At 36.8% G+C, this 20,913-nt stretch overlaps 1 protein-coding gene across 2 annotated transcripts; it reads left to right on the top strand.

The window, feature by feature from the left end:
• Positions 1–1,511: 1,511 nt before the first annotated feature.
• On the top strand, positions 1,512–20,895 carry LOC103993936 (G patch domain-containing protein TGH homolog). 2 transcript variants are annotated; one of them, XM_009414177.3, is made up of 17 exons: positions 1,512–1,715; positions 2,502–2,592; positions 2,705–2,799; positions 4,166–4,269; positions 6,451–6,512; positions 6,632–6,706; positions 8,666–8,811; positions 10,533–10,608; positions 10,696–10,776; positions 10,914–10,991; positions 11,723–11,864; positions 12,046–12,535; positions 12,694–12,972; positions 13,060–13,188; positions 17,603–17,821; positions 18,121–19,227; positions 20,355–20,895. In XM_009414177.3, the coding sequence occupies exons 1-16, from the start codon at positions 1,578–1,580 to the stop codon at positions 19,195–19,197; spliced, it is 3,282 nt and encodes a 1,093-aa protein (XP_009412452.2). In that variant the 5' UTR covers positions 1,512–1,577; the 3' UTR covers positions 19,198–19,227; positions 20,355–20,895. The 2 variants fall into 2 exon arrangements, with proteins under 2 accessions (XP_009412452.2, XP_009412451.2); XM_009414176.3 differs by having other exon boundaries at positions 1,513–1,715; positions 8,663–8,811.
• Positions 20,896–20,913: the final 18 nt, after the last annotated feature.

Raw genomic sequence — 20,913 nt, forward strand, 5'->3', positions numbered from 1 at the left:
TAAAAAATATTAAAATTATGTTATGTTAATAATCAATCTAACTTTCTAAATTAGGACAAATAATTTTATTTATTTTTATTTTTAAAATTATAAAAATTATAATATAAATTTTTTAACTACAAATATCATAATATTAATAGAATCCTAACCTAAGAGATAATATATAATTAATCTTTCTTTTAAGATTAGCTAGCATTTACCCTTTGTGTTGAAATATATATAATAAATCTTACACAGAATATACAAATTGATATGACATATTTTGGCCCGCAAAACACATCAGGTCAGAATCTCGAGACAATGTCGCCCCCAAGACATGCAAAATCAGAATCCGTACTAAGGCATTGCTCGACCTCGGAAGTCCCGAGACGACATCGCCCCTAAGACACGCCAAGTCAGAATTCGAACTAAGGCATTGCTCGACACGTCCATCACGCCAACCTACGTACAACCGATCCACGTACAATAATATAAAGACCTATAGCCAGCATTTTACAAAAGAAAGAAAAAAATGAGGCAAAAAATCAATCGATCACTTGACTGACTTGCTCGCCAGAGGGGCCTTGTCAGGTGATCCAAACGAAGGCCAGTTTTATAGAAAAAACACGACCACCTCATGAAGACAAGCTGTCAACCACTCGAGAATCGCTGTCCAATGCACGAAGGAGAGCAGCCAACATGCCCCAATCCTGACCAACGCCAACCAGCACCCATTCCCGAGGGTGCGACCACCTCACGAAGACGAGTTGCCAACCACCTCAGAGAAGGAGAGACTCAACTCGACATATATATCGTCCGAATCAACACATCAAAGAACGCTGATCAACACCCCGTCATGAGAGCCTGATCGATCTCGGCATTCAACTCAGTTGACAGAAGACTCCCGACATCAACCCATGGACTAGGGCGTGCTGACTCACCTGCCATGACACATTTGTTCACTAATACAAATAAAATATATTAACTACTAAACAATTTCTCCAATAGTAAAAGAACAAATTTACCAAATAATTTTTAAATTTAAATTTAAAAAATATTTATATTTTTTAGAAAAAATAATAAAGAAACAATAAATTTTAGTAAATTTATTTGCTCAATATCTGATTTGGTTAATGATAGTTTTAATCTATATTCATTTGGAATCCGATTGAGAAGAAATTTTCCCACTGTGTGTGTTGGATATGATTAAAATATCAAATATTATTTCACTATCACTGCCGTTTAACATCTATCTGTTCATGAATCTCACGGTAGACTCAAATTTAAATGCGACAAATTATTGACATACCAAATTCGAATCTGACTTGTATAATTATTTTTCTTATCAAAATACGTCCTAAATCCTACATACGAAAACATTGATCTAAACGGATCGGGTAGAAGATTAAGAAACCCAATCCGCGCTCCTGCAAAGCGCTGGTTGACGTCACGGCTGAGGACACGACTTGGGATGCGGTAGGCTGAGGTGGCAAGAAACACGAGGCATTGCCCCCGACTCAAGTGTCTTCCTCTTGCCATTGCGATTGGACCCCGTCTTCGTTAGGGTTTCCTCCCAGGACGACGGAGCACGGCGGCGAATGGCGATGGACGAGGACGAGGAAGACTACGTCTTCTATGGCACACCGATCGAACGGGAGGAGGACACATCCGCCCGGAAGAGGAAGGCCGTCGCCGACGCCGGCCAGCTACGGAGCCTTCCCCTATGGAAGCAAGAGGTTCCTTTTCCCCCTCCTCCTCGTTGTCCCCTATGGAACCCAATTCCTTTTTGTTTTCTGCTCTCCTAATCTTCCTGGTTCTATCTCTCTGTTTGTCGGATTAAGTTTCCTTTTGACATGGGATTCGAACAATTGCCAACCTAGTTGTTGCAAGAATTCGCATTTAGACCTCTTTAATCTCATTTCCCGATAATTCTTTCGTATTCTGTTCTCCCACTCTTCCTGGTTTTGCGTTTTCTTCTATTAGTCCGTTTATTTTGGCGTGGGAATCCGAAGAATTTACCAATTTAGTGTTGCAAGATACCGGTTTCTAGCCTTCAGTAATTCCATCAGAACGCTACTAGATGAAATGTCTGTCACCCTTCCTTTTTCTTGGGGTTTCGAAGCAGGAGCATTGGTTGATTTTTTTTCTTCCCTGTGACCATCTATTGGCTCATGAAAGATCCTTTCGTGGCCATCTGTTTGTTTTCTTTCCCTCTTTGAAAGATGTGCTTTTCAAATATATGTGCTGAACAATGCTGCAAATGTGTACGTCCATAATATGGCCTATTTCTTGGTGTACAAGTGCCACTTGAATATTCTTGCATTAATATACTATCTATAAAAAAGGTTGTGTCTTTTTTCCTTGAGATATGCTGTCACATTGTGTCCTCAGTAAGGGTTTGAGCATGTAGCTTTTTCTTTTCTCACCTGCACTTATAAGAGAAGTTGTAAAGCTGGCAGTTCTATTTACTATTGTTATCTGTGACTTTGTTTTCTGTCTGCTCGAATTACTGAATATTTCAGGTCCGAGATGAAGAAGGACGCAGAAGATTTCATGGTGCATTTACTGGAGGATTTTCTGCTGGATACTACAATACTGTTGGTTCAAAAGAAGGTCTGCTTGAAATTCAAATTCTTGACTTGACAATTGATATGTTTTGTGGTCGAAATTATGCAGCCATCCACAGGAATAAGAATCTAAAGAAATAAGTTGAATTAAATTGCAGGATGGACTCCTCAGACTTTTAGTTCTTCACGTAAAAATAGAGCTGAGGTGAAACAACAGAGTATATATAACTTTCTAGATGAAGATGACTTAAAGGTAATTTTTGTTTTATTTTCTTAATATTTTACTTAATAGTTCTGCAATGGCCACCTGAATCCTGGTTGAACATTTGGCAGCTTGTCTTATACATCTGGAAATAAAATATATGTTATAGTCCTGCTTAAATACAACTTTATTTGTATTGCCGGAAATTAAGTTTATTTTGAGACGCATTACTATGAAGTTGTTGAATGGTATTTGAAAGACTTGTATACGACTTCATGTATTTGCATACATTTTGTTTTATTTGCGGATATTTTTTACTTAGATATTAAGAAGTCACAATTTGATAAGCCAAGGGAATGACTTGTTAAGTTCATAGCATCTACGTTCATACTTCCTGTTGGTTAATAAGATTGAGTGCATAGATTAAATTAGCTACACATATTCTTGATGTAACGATGATCAGATTATCTACTTAATGTTGCTTTGGGTCTGCCGAGGCTGAAAGATTTTGGAAATTGATGCAGCTTCTGAGGTAGGGCTTTATACTGGAGCATAGTCAGTAAGCTCATTTTGTTTGAGGATAAATGTGCTTAGTTATTTCATTTTGTGTAAATATTGTTGATCATAACTGATAACAGAGTGAATGATGAAAAACGGCATGTCATGGCATTATCTGTTCATCTTCATAAAGTATTGTAATGATATTTCAGATTTATCCTGTGATTATTGTGGTGAGTCCTAATCTTGAAAGAAGAACAAATCTGAATCTGCTGTTTACTGAGTACTTTAAAGACAGCCTTACTATGTTGTTCTGATCATACATCACTTTCTCCGTGTCTCTGTGCATGATATGTGAGCACATCAGACATATATGCATACCTGAATGCATGCTGATGCATATCTGCTGAACATAACCAGCGTGCATTGTATGTTATGTGCCTTGTATTTGACCTCTTTCACCCTGCATCAATAAGTGGTTTGTAGGAGCTGCTATATTCTTGCTCTTTCCATACATATTTCCTTTATTTTTTCTCTGAAGTACTAACTACACAGAGCAGGAGATATTTTTAATTATTTTCCATGTTGTCATCTTGTTGAATAAGGGTGTATTCTTGTAGATTGTTTGAGCTTGCCATTATCAAGTGACAAGTCCTCTAACTTGATTTTTTTGAATGGCATCTTTATTGCCATTTGGTAACAATGTCAGCTTGTAGTAATAAAAATAATTTCCATTTGGGCATGCCTAACTATTTTACCAAGAAATTAGATTGTGACTTGTTGCTTTTATAAAGGAACTACAATAATTATCTTATCAAGTTGTCTTTTATTTAGTTCAAACAAGAGATTCTAGTTATTGCATTTCTAATTATTGCGAATGTGGTTTTTGCATTTCTAATTATTGTGAATATGGTTGTAGGGTATGGGAGGCCAAGCATTGGAAACATCTATGCAATTTGATACATTTGGTTTTACTGCTGCTGAATTTGCTCGAAAAGAAGTTGAGAAAGATCAACTCAAAAGGTCATTTTTGATAAGCTATGAATATAATTTGCTTGTGTGAATGCCAGTGAATTAACCTGCCCTCGAAATTTTAATCTAGTCTAGAATTTTTTTTTAAATAGCATATTATGTTCTTACAATAAGCATATTACATGTCTCTAGCATCAGTTTGAGGCAATGCCAGCCTATTTTAATCTTGTCAAGAATCAAGATATTCCTGTAATTCTTTATTGTTATTTGCCCTGACTGATCATCCCTAGTTTCTTAGTTGTAGTTGGGGACATCTTTACATCTTTGGAAAAACCGAGTTCACAAGCTCATAAACGGCAGTTGTCATGTTTCTTGCCTTAGCTAGACCACAAATCCTGAATCTAATAAATATTTCCTCTGTGATTCAACTGTTTACCCCAAAATCTGCAATTTTTTTTGGAAATGCACTCATGCAGATAGCACACTTCAGCTAGGAACTAAGTTTCTATTAATGGCCTGACTAGCACAATTTGTTGTGTTTCCTTTGCTTATTCGAAGTGAATGCTCTATACCTTTTATAATTCTATAATCCTAGGGGATTTTTGTGACTAGTGACACACTTAGCAAATGATTTTCGAAATCTTCAACCAAGCTGTGGCATCTTGCTTTATCCTTTTGTGACTCAATTGATTATTTATTCATGTTTATATGACACATTGTCTTCATTACTTTTGTACCATCACCAAATGTTAATCTAATTTCTATGATTTCTGCCACATGCTTTCAAGGATTGGGCAGAGGTTGTCTTGTTGAAATGCCTACGTCAGTCCCAGCTCCATAACTCTACAAAGTGGGAGGTTCTTCCAACATGGAAGGTTGGAGTTGGACTATATTTTTAGTGGTTCGTAATCAACCTTTTAAATTTTGAAATTTGATGCTAGCAAGGCAAGGGAAGAAAGATTCTCCAAATGCCTAAAAGACTTAGCAGGTAGGTTACTTTAAATTTACTTAGAGAAACCTTCCAAAATTTCTTTAGATATGGGGAGAGCCTAAAGTAGGGCCAGATGGAACACTTTGCTTATGAAGCAATTCAATCCTCATACATACACATGAATAAACTTGCTAATAGAACTAAAACTCTTGATTATGGTACTCATCAAGGTTCATCGTACCACGACATACTGCTCGGTATGCGTGGTACATACCAATCCAATAGGGGATCGGTATAGGTGGTATATGCCAGTTTGTCAGTATGTCTTACCATACCATGTGTTGATATATTGTTATGGTTTGGTACGTACTATAACGATGGCCGGTCGGGACATTGTTATGGACCAGTAAGGCGAACCATGGTACTCGTATAATGTTTTAAATATTGGCTGTTAAATGCTTGGTACAATTATTTGATAGCATAAATGGAGCAACTTGGATCAGGATTAACACCAATTCAACATCGAAGCCATTAAACTCATGCATAATACATTCAAAAATCAAAACAAGCATGATTGCTTTTGGAATTGCTTGATGCTTCAAAATTCTTACTCTTGGAGGATCTGTCGGTAATCCTGGAGGTAATTCCTGTTTTATTTGTTTTCATTTAACTAATTCTCCATGTGTTCCAGATGACGATACTTGTTCTTGGGTGATTGTTCAGTGTGAAACTTAATTAGCTATGAAATATCTTTTTAACTATTGTTGATTAGATTATCTCCCTTGTTAGTAGCTCTCTGTTTCGGATAGTAATTGCAATTCTTTAGCAGTTAGTTTTGTGACTTACGTCTATTGCAATGTCACCACCAAAGATTTCTATTTCACTTTCTTGCATGACTTTTAGAAGACTTTGAAATGTTCTTTTAATATTTTCAACATTTACTGCTTTTTATATTTGGGCTGGGTTGGATTTGATGTCGATATCTAGACATGAAGTGTGTGAAGCTTAAAGTGAGTAATGTGTTCTTTGTGTCATTAACCTTCTACTTAGATGTTAAAATCGGCATTGTTTTTTTTGTTTTCTTTCTGTCAAATGCTGAAAGATACCTATGTACTTGTATTTCTATGAATATGTTTTAATTGAATCTTTTCACTTTAGTAAAATGCTTAAACTTTTAGCAATAGATCTACCCAGTCTATGGTGTTTGTCTATGAAATATGATATGTTGGCTTTGAAATCTAAATTATTCGAATTTCAGTAAGTAGATTTTAATGCATTTAGCACTACCTTCTATGGTGCAGGCCATCAGCTATTCCAGGACCAGTACCTGATGAAATAGTTATTCCTGCATCAAATTCTATTGGTCTGTATTTTTTGTTAAATTAATTGAATAGCTAAATTTTTTAAAAAGTTTACGAAACCTTTAGAAGGTGGCAGCACCATTATGCCTTTATTTTACACCTTTGCATTGCTTCTTGATAGGTGTAAAGCTATTGCTCAAAATGGGATGGCGCCATGGTCATTCGATAAAGGATACACATTCTGATTCATTATATGGTATTGCTTATTATGTTCCTCACTGCATTTGCTTGGTTGGGCTTTCTGAATTAGAATATCTGAACACTTTATTAGTAACCATTATTTCTCAATCTTTGTCTGTTATCTTCATCTCTATCTTCTGAATGACATTTATTGTACATTCATGTGTTGTGTCAAAGAGAATGCTCAATCTTCTTACCACTACTCTTTATTGCTCGATTTACTTACTGATGAGGACAGTGGGTACTATCAGGTATCTACCAGTCCGACCAAGGACTTGTATTAGACCATCTGGGTGGGATAATTGGTATACCATTAGGTAAATTTACCAGCATTATTTTTTATTGTACTTTTATGGTGATACTGGGTGGGATAATTGGTATACCATTAGGTATATTGATACTGTAGCATTCTAGTAAATAATTGAGTATAGCATCAGATTGATATTTAAGCCCTTGCTTACTACAACTATTTTTTATATACTTCGAACATAATTGTAGATTGTGGCAGTGATTGAAAGAGGCGCTCGGGCGCTCGCCTCGCCTCGCCCGAGCGCCTCGCTAATGTCCCAGGCGGCGCGCTTCAAACAGGTGCCGCCTGGGCGCTCGCCCGAGCCCAGGCGCTGGGCGCTTCGGGCGAGCGCCTGGGTAAACCAAGTGACCGAACCAGGATTTTAGGTCTGGTTCGGTTGTTAGTTGGTTCAATCGAACCAACTAAACCAATATAACCCTTACCCAACCTTAACCCGCTGCCGCTCCCGCTCGCTGCTCGTCGCTCCTGCTCTCGCTGCCGCTGCTCGTCGCTGTCGCTGCTCGTGCCTCCCGTGAGCCCTCCAGTTGCTCGCGCCTCCCGCGAGCCCTCCCACTGCTTGCGCCTCCCGCGAGCCCTCCCGTTGCTCGCACCTCCCGCTCCCTTTCCCTTTCCCGCTACCGCCGCCGCCGCCGCTCGCCGCTGCTTCCTCGTTTCTCCATCAGGCTCAGTATACAGTATACTCTTAATATTAAGTTTATTTGAATTTTGAAATGATTAATTTTCAATACTGTTAATAGATTAATAATATATTATTTTGATTTTAATTTTGTTAATTTTTATTTTGATATAAAATTTTATTGTTTTGAATTTTGAAACTTTTTGTTAACGTTACATTGTGATTTTGTATCTTAGATTTTCTTAATTTAATAGAATATTTTTATTTAAAATTTTAAATAATTATATTTATTAATTATATTTTATATTTTATATTTTATATTTTAGCGCCTCGCTTCGCTCGGGCGAGTGCCTAGCGCCTCGGGCGTTTTTGGACCTTGGCGCCTTTTGGCGCCTAGCACTTTTTAAATCACTAAATTGTGGATTGCTAATATCTATGGTTTATTTGACAATGTAACCATATATCACAAGAGTTTGGTTTTCAACAAAAGTTTTAGTAATAGCAAATCCAAGAATCTTATGACCTGATTAGTCTTCCATATGCATTCCTTTTTCTGGGAAGCTTGTGGTTGTATATAATTTTTAATGATCTCTGGGCATGGTTCTTGTGGACATAAATACAAGAAGAATCCTATCCAGTTGGATCCTTATCTTGATACTACAAATCCATTTGAAAAATTCCCATAATAGGGAGGCTCAGGCAGAAACCTGCAGAAGTTAAAAGATTATGTTGTAGAATCTCATAAATTAGAACTTACAACCTGTAGTACCTTGTGTAGTGTTCTCTGTGTAAGGTGTTACTTTCTAATTCCCATATATTCTGTCACTTAAGAAATTGGATATTTCATATTATACAGGCAGCCAATTATATAAGGTGTTCTAGCTCTACAATCTAGAAGTTGTATTTTTTGAAGTCCTATGCTACAAATTTCTCCTCTGCTGCATCTAAGGCTTATTATGTTCCACTAGTCTTATGGTTGTGCTTTTGTATCCTATGCCATCTTGGAATTATCTTGATATTTGATCAAATATCCTTGTCACTCTCAGAAGCACGCAGAGAAGCTAGGAAAGCATTTCTTGCTTTTTCTGGTAATGAGGGTGGAGCTAAAACAGCTAAGGAAGGATCACATGCATGGGATTCTGAAGAATATGCGGAAAGAGTGAACAATGGCCTATACACTTCAAAAAGCATGCCTGTAAGTAACTTGACAGGAAATAGTTTCTTTCTACCTTTGTACAGCAGTACTTGAAATGAGGTTGTAACTTGTAAGTACCAGTATGGAAACATGCAATACTATTTTCTTTTTTATCGTTTTATCCAATGATATTGGTTAAATTTATATATCATATGATATGCTGGTACTATACTGGTTTGATAGGTTACTGAAACTGGTAAACCTTGATTATTGGACTTTTAAAATTGTGAAAATTTGCCATTTTGTATCTGTAATTTTAATTGTCTTCCTATAACTCTTCTTTTGCAAATATGATATATTCATTCATTGATGATCAAGTTGTTGCTTTTTTATAGAGATTATTGGCAGTGAGCAAGGCATGACTAAAAAATCTTTTGATTTTTTTTTTAAAATTGCTTCTCAATTGTCTTCTTTTATCACACTTTATTGTATTACATTAGATATGTCTTGACTTTTTTTGCTTTGTATATTTGGTTACCTTAGCAGTAACTGATTGTTGCTACATCCATAGTTTGCAAATATATGTTAGTAGTAATTGTTTATTTGACCATGAACGGAGAACAGAAACCAGCCTACTTCGGATGGTTGGAGTCTGGTTTTGGTCTTTTAGAAAATCCCTCTATTAATACCCCTTCTCTCTTGATCTCGACCAGCCTCCGTGCCTCGTGTCTCATGCGATCCGCCACAGGCCTGCCTTGCTCAGTACCACCTCTCTTCCTCTCCTTCTCTTCCCCCATCTCTATTTTCTCCTCCTAGTCCTCTTCTTGTTCTCTTCCTTGTTCCTCATTCTCAGTGCCCATCGTTATGCTGACATAGTGGGTGTCGGCAAGGATTTTAATTTCGAATGATACCACTTGTACCAAACGGTACGTACTGGTTCGCCAGCAGACCGATCTGCAGACCGCCTGCTACCGAGCGGTACTGTCGATTGAGGCTGTTTTTGCCTCGTTAGCCTGAAATTGGTTAGTAACAGTTGATTTCGATCGTCGTTGCTCGCTACCAGGTGGTATTAGCCGAGGAAGAAGGAAGAAAAGGGAGAAGAAAAGAGAGAACCTAAAGATCCTATGTCGCTCTCCATTAACGATCCCGATCCGTCACCGCCCTCCCTCGTCGGACGCTGCAGATTAGTGTATGCCATATTGAATGGATATGCTATGCAAGAGTGTATAGTTTCCTAATCTGCATAATGTGGTAAACAATAATACAGGTCTAGAAGATGTAAGCAATAATTGTAGTTTGATCCAACTGTTCTTAGTTGTCCAAGCCTATGAAAACTGTAGTGTTCCCTTAGTTGCATAAGGTGAATTGGGTGATTTTTTTTTTGTATTGTGTTTTTTGATTTTGTTTGTCTAACTATATTCTCTCAAGCCATAGTGAATTGTTTTTCTTAGTGAGATCCAGCTGTATGTATTTTATTTTGACCAATATTGCTATTTGTTCAATCATAAAGCTCACTCTTATTCAAGTACAAATTGCATTTTGATAGTGATGTAAATGATGTTTAAGGTTGCTTGTATCTCACATTTGAATCTTCCTTTAGGATTGTGAAATCATGATTTCTTATACATATAAAAGAATGCACATCATGGAAAGTTCAGTTCTTTTGTGCTAATGTTTGTTGCACATTTCTTCTTTTGTAGTAGGCCTATAGGGTCACATTTTTTAGCAAATATTACTAAAGATCAGAAATTAATTTTCTCACTTATGCCTACCTGTTTCAGGAGTATGTCCTGCAGCCAAAACAGGACTTGTATGGATTGGGTTATGATCCATACAAGCATGCTCCGGAATTTAGAGGTATTGGAATTAGTGGTGATTAGATTATTCTGGTCAATATTAATGCTGAACGTTTTCTGACCTGAGGTATTTGTTTCAACTTTTCAGACAAAAAAAGATTGCGTGAGTCTAAAAGAAAAAATCATGGTATTAAAAGTTCAGTGAGAGGAAATCTTTTATCTTCTAACTGTAAGCTATTGTTCTTGACAATCTTCTGCCTTGAGTTTCAGTATCCTTAAATTTCAATAGACCATTCCTGTTATCTTGTGGTTTGTGACACTTTCATTACACTGTTTTGGATTGATAATTTTTAACTCAATCATCAGCAGGAAAATATGCGCCGGGCTTTGGTATTGGAGCATTAGAAGAACTTGATTTTGAAGATGAGGACATTTATGCATCAGGTAAAATATCAGTGTGGTTTGAACTTTTAAGTTTTCAGGATCACCTTGATATATTCAACTAGAGAACCTTGAGGTTTTTGAGGAATTATACAAATTTGATTAATACATGTTGCTCTTTGACAAGACATTTAAATATGTGTAAAATCTTTGATATTAAGGCATTTTACTCTTTGATGAGACATATATGTTCATGGTGTATGCAGTTTCTAAAAAGGAATATAGAATTTCTAAGAAGCAAAACCTAGATACGCACTTACATGCAGATCCATTAATGGGAAGCATACTTATGGTTGATTATAATTCTAGCACAATTTTGACATTGACTAATGAGTATGCTATATTCATGATGCTGGTAATAAATTACAAGATTTACAAATGAAAATTGGTATTTTGGACTCATCATAAGAATCATAAATTTTCTAGGGATGTACCAGTTAATCAGAGTGCTTAATTTTTCAGCTACTGACCATTAAGCATTGGACTACTGCGACTGAGAAATGGTCATTTAAGCCTGATCATCTCAATTATGTATATATTGCGCAGAACGCACCATCTTGATGTCAAGTACAATACAAACTTATATACCATGAGATGACAAGACATTACCTCATGTGTCTTGCATTGTTCAATGGATGTACTTCCAATGGAAGTTATCTCCTTTTAAGTGCTGCAATATCATGGCCTTTTTCTTTTTTTTTTACTAGTTTTGTTTCTAAGACACTGTATTATAGGTTTTGACTTTGAGCAAACTGAAGTTGACGAGGATGAACCTGTGCAAATGATCAGAGATAACATATACAGACTTGAAGACAAAAAAAATGACTGTTTGCGTGGTTTTAAGGTTGCATCAAGTCCTGACTATACGATTGAAAGGTAGCTCATACGTTTCTAATTTGTTTTTCAAATCTGAGTGTGGAAATACAGAGTTGGTTCTTTCTTCCTTGTCCTTTTCTCTTTTGCATGAGTCAAATCTATTAGATAGATACTATTTCTTGATTGTTAACTTTTTACATAGGCATCCATAATTGTGATTGACAAAGTAATCTTTGTCCAGATTTCATCCTCCTGTTATCCCAGTCAATTTTGATCCACATCACAAGTTTTCTGCCCCTCTCGAGAGTGCAACAACAATTGCTGAATTACCTCCACCAGAGGTTCCCCCTCCAGAAGACAATAATTTGAAGTTGTTGATTGATGGCTTTGCAACTTTGGTTGCTCGTTGTGGGAAAATTTTTGAGGACCTTTCAAAGGAAAAAAACAGGTCAAATCCCTTGTTCTATTTTCTTAGTGGAGGAGATGGCCACAACTACTACGAGAGGAAGTTGTGGGAAGAGAAGCAAAAAAGTGTCAATCATTTAAGGCTGGTGGAGGACTCTAAGTCAAAATCATCTACTCGGACTATGACAGCAGAAAGCCGTGGTAGAATTTTGGGTGAGAAGAAGTTGGAGAGAACCTCCAACGAGACCAGCTCATCAGTTGCTGTCAAAGAATTTATTAATCTGCAGTCCAATCTTGCTGATACATTCACCAAACCAGTATCTCTTGTAAGTTTCAACAAATTGTTCTCACATGAATGCTTGCAGTAGGTGTCATTTTAATAAAAAAGATCCATCTTTACGTGTACAAGATTCCATTGTTCATCTGTTGCCAATCAATCTGACATTTTAGGGGATGCTAAGTTTGGTGCTTGTTTGTACCATAGGTTGGATTATTAGAAATTGCAAAACCTTTCAAAGATGATCCTGCTAAGCAAGAGAGGTTTGAGCAATTTCTCAAGGACAAGTGTCAAGGAGGTTTACGTTCTACACAACCTTCAGGGATCATGTCAGAGAATGACAGGGCTCGTGAGAGGTTGGATTTTGAAGCTGCAGCTGAAGCAATTGAAAAGGGCAAAAAATTAATAGCTTCTTCATCAATGGATCAGTTTACAGCTTTATCAGGAGTTGTTGATCAACAGTTCATAGCATCAACTGGCCTAACAGTGAGGCTTCTTATATTATTTTATGATATTCCTGTCTATATTAGCTTTTAAACTTATAAGCATATACAATAATAAAAATTTATGCAGAAACATCAAATTCCTCGAGATGAAGATAAGTTGACGAACAAACTTTATCCGAAGAGGGAGGAGTTTCAGTGGCGGCCTTTGCCCATTCTATGCAAACGGTTTGACATTATAGACCCATTCATGGGGAAGGTAACTTAACATATATCTATCATCACTCACAAGTCACAACAACTGAGATAGTTCACATCCAATCTGTTGTTTCTTTCTCCAGAAAGATAGTCCAAGGAAAAAATGTTTTTCCCATATATTTTATTTAAAATGCTAATATTTGCATATATTATCTTTAAAGTTGATATTTGCTCTTATACCTTGACAAGCATAGCAGACTTGCATAATTGGACCTCCATGCCATCTGTGAATACTTATTAGTTTAATTTTGTTTGGTTGATTGTATTCCTGATCGAAATGCCCTGCTAGTAGTTGATTCAGGGGTTCCATGCTTCAAAAAAATTATTGTAGAAAAAAAAAACAAGCATGATATTTCCTTTTCACAATTTAAAGTGGAAAAGTTAAGGATGAACAAATATACTACCTTTCAGAGTCCATGAGAGAAAATATTAGCTTTTTCGAACACATTTTAAGTGTATAAAAAGTTGTCTCTTCACATAAGAATCATGGCTTTTTACTGCCAGTTATCTCTGGTTGAATGTGGCTGAAACCTATATGTAAAAGCTTATCCAATATTCTATCTAAAGAGGCTAAAATTATCGAAAAGGGATAATCCATTCATAAAGAAATATAATAAACCAAATTCTTAGAAGAGATTACATTAATTTCTATGGATCATATTTCCCACTTAAAATCCTAAAAATTGACATGACAAGAATTATATGAATTGATTCATTACTCAAGGATCCTTACTTGAATTGTTTTCTTGTGAGTTTTGGATTGGTTCCTTAAGTATCTCCATTTGAATTCTTTTACTTAAGGATCTCAATTTGAATAATTTTTTTGGGGATTCTCATTTCAATTGTTTCCTTGAGGAGCTTCACTCCTAATATACCCCTGCAAGATGGAGCTCCTGTTGGAGGCATTAATCTTGGTTCCTAAAAGGTTAAATCGACACTTAGGAAGAGACTTGTTCATAATGTTGACTAGCTGAGTTTGATTGGAAACATGAGCAACCTGAACCAACCCAGTGTTAGTTGTTTTCGAACAAAATAGTAATCCAGAAACATGCTCCATGAGAGTGGAAAATAGGGTTTTCATAATATAAGTTGCTCCAATATTGTCACAAAGAAGTGTAGGAGGTTGATGAGGGTGCAGTCCAAGTTGTCATACAAGATTAGAGACCAAAGTTTACCTAAGTTGCACTTGAGGCTATTGCCCTGTACTGGGGTTTGGTGGAAGGTCTTGCCACAGATTTTTGTTTCACCTAACACCAAGATATGAGATTGCAATCAAGGTAGAGAATATATGCAATTGTTGAGGTATAATATTTTTTATTACCCGTCTAGTTAGCATCAATATTGTCATTAATAACTGGCAGTTCATGCCATCGAATATGAACATTATAATGGTTAGTAGCTTTGAGGTATCAAAGTAGTGTTTTGCATCAGGCCAATGTAATTGAGTAGGAGAATGCATTAACTTAGCAAGTTTGTTGACACAATAGGATATATTGGGATGTGTTGATGTCAATTATTGTAGAACACCAATGAGACTTCAACATTGATTTGATTAGAGGATGAGAAGTCATCATTAAAAATAAGCCAAGAATAAGTTGGCTTAGAGAGAGACTGATTCATTGGCATCAATTATGTTGTGACGATCAAGTATCTCTCTAATATACTTACGTCGAGAGAGACGGTCCTTATGATGTAGAAATAACTTCAATGCCAAGAAAATGAGCATCCTTATCTCTTTTAGGAAATCGAATTACTAGAGCTTTAATGTGCTTGGTGATGAATACTTTTGAGCTCCCTGTTGTTGAAATCACTTAATGTACACCAAGAAGTATGTACTGATTCTTAGTAAGAAAAAAAATTAATTAATTCTTGTCACGTAGGATTTTAGGATTTCGATTAGGAATTATCATTCATTATAATTGATGTAAACTCTCCTAGGAATTAGGTTGTTATTTTTTTTTATGTTGGTGTTTTTATGTATAACTATACACTAAACTTTGAATGATTATCCCCTTTCAACCATTTTTTTAGCTACTTTATGGTATTAGGGAAGGTGCAACTATACCCTAATGTATGGTTATAACCTGCTTGAGTTTTTTTATGACACCATAACATCTCAGAGTTTGTCATTTGGTCTCGACAATATCAATTTCTCCATGCGATTCTTCACTATCTGAAGAAGTCATTCCATTGGTGGCGTCCACAAAATCCTCATGTACAGCATTTAGAGAACTTCCAAGAACTTTGTACCAGCAGATCCTATTCATCCATCACGCATCCAAAAGAGAGACTCTTTTTAATCTTTCGTGGTTCCTACAAACCACCAAGAGTCTCTCTAATAACTTTGCACAAGCAAGAATTCTTATCAATGATGATGACCTTATCATCTATGCATTTAGAGTAATGATCCTGAATATAAAAATATTGCAGCAGCTATTTGAGCAAGAGAAAGCCTAATATCTTCTGAAGAACTCCATGTCATGTTCCTTGAGAATGAAGGAGTGTTTGTATATCCATTTGGTTTGGCTCGTACAGACTGATAATTACACCTTAATAGGATTTTGCAATCCCTGGAATGAAGCTTTCATGGACCAACAAGAAACAATATCTGAGTCTCTTATCCAATTCTCTCATTGTTACAGTGAAATTACTTTTTTTCTTGAGAGCGCTCACTCAAAGAATGGAAGGAAATTTTTTAAGAACACTCATAATGTTAACCAAGTTTTATAATATGATACAGTTTGGTACGTGAGCGGTATCTACCAGCCTGATAGCCTACTAGCTTGTGAACCAGGTAAATCAGACTGGACACCCAGTACAGTTTGGTATGAGTGGTATTTACTGATCTGATAGCCTGATAGCTTGTGGACCAGGTAAATCAGATGGTATGCCCAGTACAGGTTTCTGTCAAGGTAGTAACCTTTTTTTTCAAACTTTTTAGCATTTTTTTCATGGCCTCCTCCTTTCTCCTTTTCAGGGTAGTAGCCCAATTGCTGCTGTAGTTGGGTGTTTAATCTTCTGCAGCAACTTGAAGTTTATCTTCATCAGTCTCCTATGCTTATTTGTGACATCTTTGAGGCAACTTATCTTCGCACCAATCCTGTTCGACTCTCGCATGAAGCATGTTGCTCTCGAAGTCTCAATCACTATTTTTGTTTGTGAACAAGTTTAACAAACGTAGGAATAGCTTCTATTCTCAACATGATGGTTATCAACTCTTGGCTATACCTGTCACAGCACATTCTCAGTCTTTAATTGTGTTGTGCCCTTTACTTTAAGAGGACCTCAACTTGTGTGTAAATGGACTTTGTCAGCATTAGAGTATACAAGTAATCAGTTTCTTAGGCTCAACCAATTACAACATTGGTGATTAGTTTTAGATTCTTAGTAGTTAAGTACTTTCTTTAGATTGATGTGTTGTCTCCCTCCTCCTCCCCCCTCCTCCCTCCCCCCCAAAAAAAAAAATTATTTTACATACATAACTTGAGACAAAATTTAAATATCGTATATCATATGTCGTTCTTGATTAAAGATTTAATTTCTGTACATATTATCATTATGCAAAAGAATCATTTGATATTTCCTTCTGAGTTATGGGCATTTTGATGTCCTGCTCTTAGGGCCTGTTAAGTCGTCCATAAGTGGCTGAAGTTACAAATGTCATATTTGGAAAAGAGAATTTCAAGTTCTATTATTTAGTTTGAGATGAAGAGGTCAGAAGAAAACTGTGGAATCACTAGGTCTTGTTTTTAGCATCATGAAAAGGTTTGCCCAAATATATAGATGGCCAAGCATATCAAACAATCTAACTTTCTTACTTTAGTGTCATTAGAAGATTTGCCTGAAACAAGGTACTTGTTAATGGCACAGGAAGATTGATATGTTGCTGGAATGGTGCCTTTTTCATGGTATGTTCAGCATGCCTACTGTGCTAGCTGAATGAGATTCAAAATGGCTTAACTGTTGTGTAATTGTTATTTTGGAGTGGAAGATTAAGCATGAAATTGATTGACATGCATAATGAACTCTGCTTTACCTGTAAAACTTCAATCCCTGGCCCAAATATCAGAGTTGCTCTCTTAACTTGGAAATAGCTCTTTGTGTAGTCTTGAGTCACACCTGAAGTTTCCATATATCAGGCCTACGAGTGAACTTGTTACCCATGAAATACTTCAGGGGTGATTAGGTCCACCTGAATACCATAATTCTTGTAACTCTGAAGTAACTGGACTGTCAAGAACCTAAAGGGATACTGGATCTCAAGTAAAATCGTGATGGCCTTGTTTTCTATGATAAAATTATGGCAAAGTTCATATTAATTGTCTATTTCTTTGTGATTTGTAAATGTATTCATTGCTTCCATTTGACTAATTTGTAGCAAATTTGTATTTGAAACTGTTTCTTCCCGTTTGCAGCCAGCACCTTTGCCAAGACCTAAAAGCAAGATGGAAACACTCATCTTTATGACGGAGTCTATAAAGGATGTGAAGTCTGAAGAGACCAATACTATCAGAAAAGATTTCATGCACATATCTCACTCAGAATCCAATGTGGCAGAGAAACAACTTGACTCCAAAGAGCCTGAGATTGAGCAAAGCAGTGCAAGTGTGCAGAAGCCGGTTGATCTGTATAAGGTGCTTGTTTTATCTAGTGTTGAAAAATGCATGTGTATGAGGTGCTTGTTTCATCTAGTGTTGAGAATGCATGTGTATATATACCTGCAAACATACATATGAGTATAGAGAATATATTTGTACTAGGCACACAAGTTTCTTCCTGTATTTGCTATGTTTATTAAGCATGAACTGTTATGTTAAACACATCCTTCACACGACGCACATGCCAAGTTATAATGACATAATTGTAATTTGTATTTGAGTTTCTACATGGGCATGGTACCTTGATGTGCCTAATCTTATCTTTATGGATCCAGGCAATCTTCTCTGATGATTCAGATGATGATGGGGATGATAGTAGTTCTACCAAGGTGGCTGATCCTGTGAAGAAGAGTGAAGGTGCCAACATGACCCTAAACCGTTTGGTTGCTGGAGATTTTTTAGAATCTTTAGGTAAAGAGCTAGGTCTGGAGGTTCCAGCTGATGTATCCGGCAAACCTTTCAAGGGTAATGGTTCATCAAATATAATAGAAACAGCTTGTGCTGGAGAAATCAAAATTCCTGAAAAGAATGAAAGAACTATTTTCCCACTGGAAACCCTCGAGGCACCTCCAGAGACTGATGTTATGGCTTCTCAACAAAGATTTCCAGGAAGTACCAGAAACACAACACCTACTGGAATATCTGCTACAGGACTTTCTTCTTTTGCTAGGGATGGTGATGATCATGATAACGGTTGTAAAGAAAGTGCTGGTAAATTCGTAAGTGGCTCTGCTGGAGGGAGATTTTCTGACTTTCATAAGGAAGAAGTTGATGCAGAAAAAACACGATCCCAGGCCAGAAATAACCGAAGTCACTCGAGATATCATGATGGAAGGAGTTCCCCAGACACTGGCTCTTCCAGTGGTCATCAACAGCTTAAGAAAAGTGCAACTCACACAAGGCTTCAGCGACGCAGAAGCAGAACCCCTGACACTCATTCTGATGGTGATGGATATCAACCTAAAAGAAACAAATCTCATTCAGGGCATCGTTGGAGGATCAGGACTCCAGATGCTGATTTTCCTGATGATGAATATCAACAAAGAGAAAGTAGATCTCATTCAAGGCATCATCAAAGGAGCAGGACTCCAGAGACTGATTCTTCTAGTGATCCCCAAGATCATTTTCAATCAACGTCCAGATCGAAGAAGCTGCATCGTCATGAAGGACGCAAAAAACACTCTGGACATTCCAAGCGTAAAAAAAGAACATCTCCTACTAGAGACTCTGGCTATGATAAGGGTAGGGATGCTAGAGAAGATGACGTACGGGATCAGAAACCTAGTGATTTGAAGCATCCTTCTCATTCAAAATCAGAACATCACAAAAGCCATCATCGAGACAGACGATGAAATCAAGATACATCCTAGAAGTCTAGAACTGTAAGTTCTTAATCCTCACAAAGTTGTAAAAGTATCTCTTGTTCCAGTGCCGATTGAACATTTGTTTACCTTGAACGCGTATGGTGTTCTGCATTTTGGTATAGCCTAGTTTATAATCTAGGTTGTATCTATTTTATAGTTTCTTTTTCATTGTCGAGGTACACTAGGTTGCCGACTTATCACAAGCATTTCATGTTTCATTTTTACAGCTTTCTGGTTTTCTTTATTTATGATTTAAAATTTAATTCCGTGTTTATTTCAATGTTAATATATTTATTGCAGAACTAGCCATCAAGTTGCAATAATGTTAGTAGTTTATAATGAGTAGTGCACTCAATAGTGCGTGTACAATAAATGAATATTCTGTTTTAAAACGTATTATATATCTTGCTAAATTTGTAGTGTTTGCAGCCCATTCATATCCTCATAGATCAGATGTATTTGCAATTTTCTATTTACTCAAATCATTTATTCTTTCAGTTTCCTCTTCTCATTTCTTGGTCTCATTGAAGCTAATTGGTCTCATCTTTTTCTCATGAGCTTGCTCAGTGTCACTCTTTAGGACCAAATTGTTTGTAGTGCATGTTGTCGACAGTCATTTATCTTCACTTGTTACGAATCTTTTAAAAAAATCTTGGTACTTCACAGAAGAAAGCTGATTTTAAGACCTGCAGTGATGTAGTTTAGGGATGTTAGCGGGGCCTGCACTTTCTTATTCATTAATCGTTTTCGGTCAGGCATGGATCGTAAGTCTATACCCACTAATGTGTATAAATTCAATATCTTCCCTGAAATGTCAGGCATAGGTACTCATTTAGGATCCATGCACTTGTCAAATTTGAATTTGGATTCTAAATTAATCTGATCCGATAAAATCCCAGGTGCATCCTGTACCGCCATTTCTGGTATGATTCTATTTTGTCCAAAAGACTCTGGAGGCAAATCTTTTTATAAACTAGTCGAGGGCAATGACCATGCATGCTTACTATTAAAGAGTTCCGTAGAGGTGGAGAATGATATATTCTTGGGAGTTGTTGGGCATGTCTTCCTGCCTTTGACTCTATACTGCTATCGATAAGCTAACTGGAGATCTGACCTTGATCCGTCATCTCTCGACTTCTTTGCAGATTTTACCATCATCAACCTCATCCTGATTCTGCAAGATCGACATAAGTCGGAGGAAAAGATTTGCGGCTGAAGCATCCAGTCTACTTCTTGCTTGATGCAGCCTTATATTAAATATTAATATGACTACAATGTGTAGATTTCGCCAGCGAGACCAATACTGGCTGTACAGCTTTTCTAAGTTAAGTTTTAAGCTATTGATGGAAGAATACACCTGACCGTATATCGTGTGATTGGTAAGCAAGAAAGGAAGGGTTTTGAGCGCTGCTCTTGTTTGCACTTGTCCATTCGGAGTTAACAAGAGGTGAAACGATGGAGAGAAGCCAAAGACATGCATTCCAATGCCAGGAGGACACTCCATCGAAACTCAACTCGGAGTTCTATGATGTAATATTTGTTGATTGTTGTGTGGTATCAACGTAGTCATGTTATACAAACAGAAACGGTGGTGGCATTGTGGAAATTCAGATGCCATGGAAAATGTCAGTAAGCATAGTTGGTAAAAATTTATAACAATATTTGCACAAAAATATGTCTTTTGTAGAGACAGCCCGTCTGGTG

This window comes from Musa acuminata, chromosome BXJ1-8 (assembly GCF_036884655.1).
Source record: "Musa acuminata AAA Group cultivar baxijiao chromosome BXJ1-8, Cavendish_Baxijiao_AAA, whole genome shotgun sequence".
Taxonomy (NCBI): domain Eukaryota; kingdom Viridiplantae; phylum Streptophyta; class Magnoliopsida; order Zingiberales; family Musaceae; genus Musa; species Musa acuminata.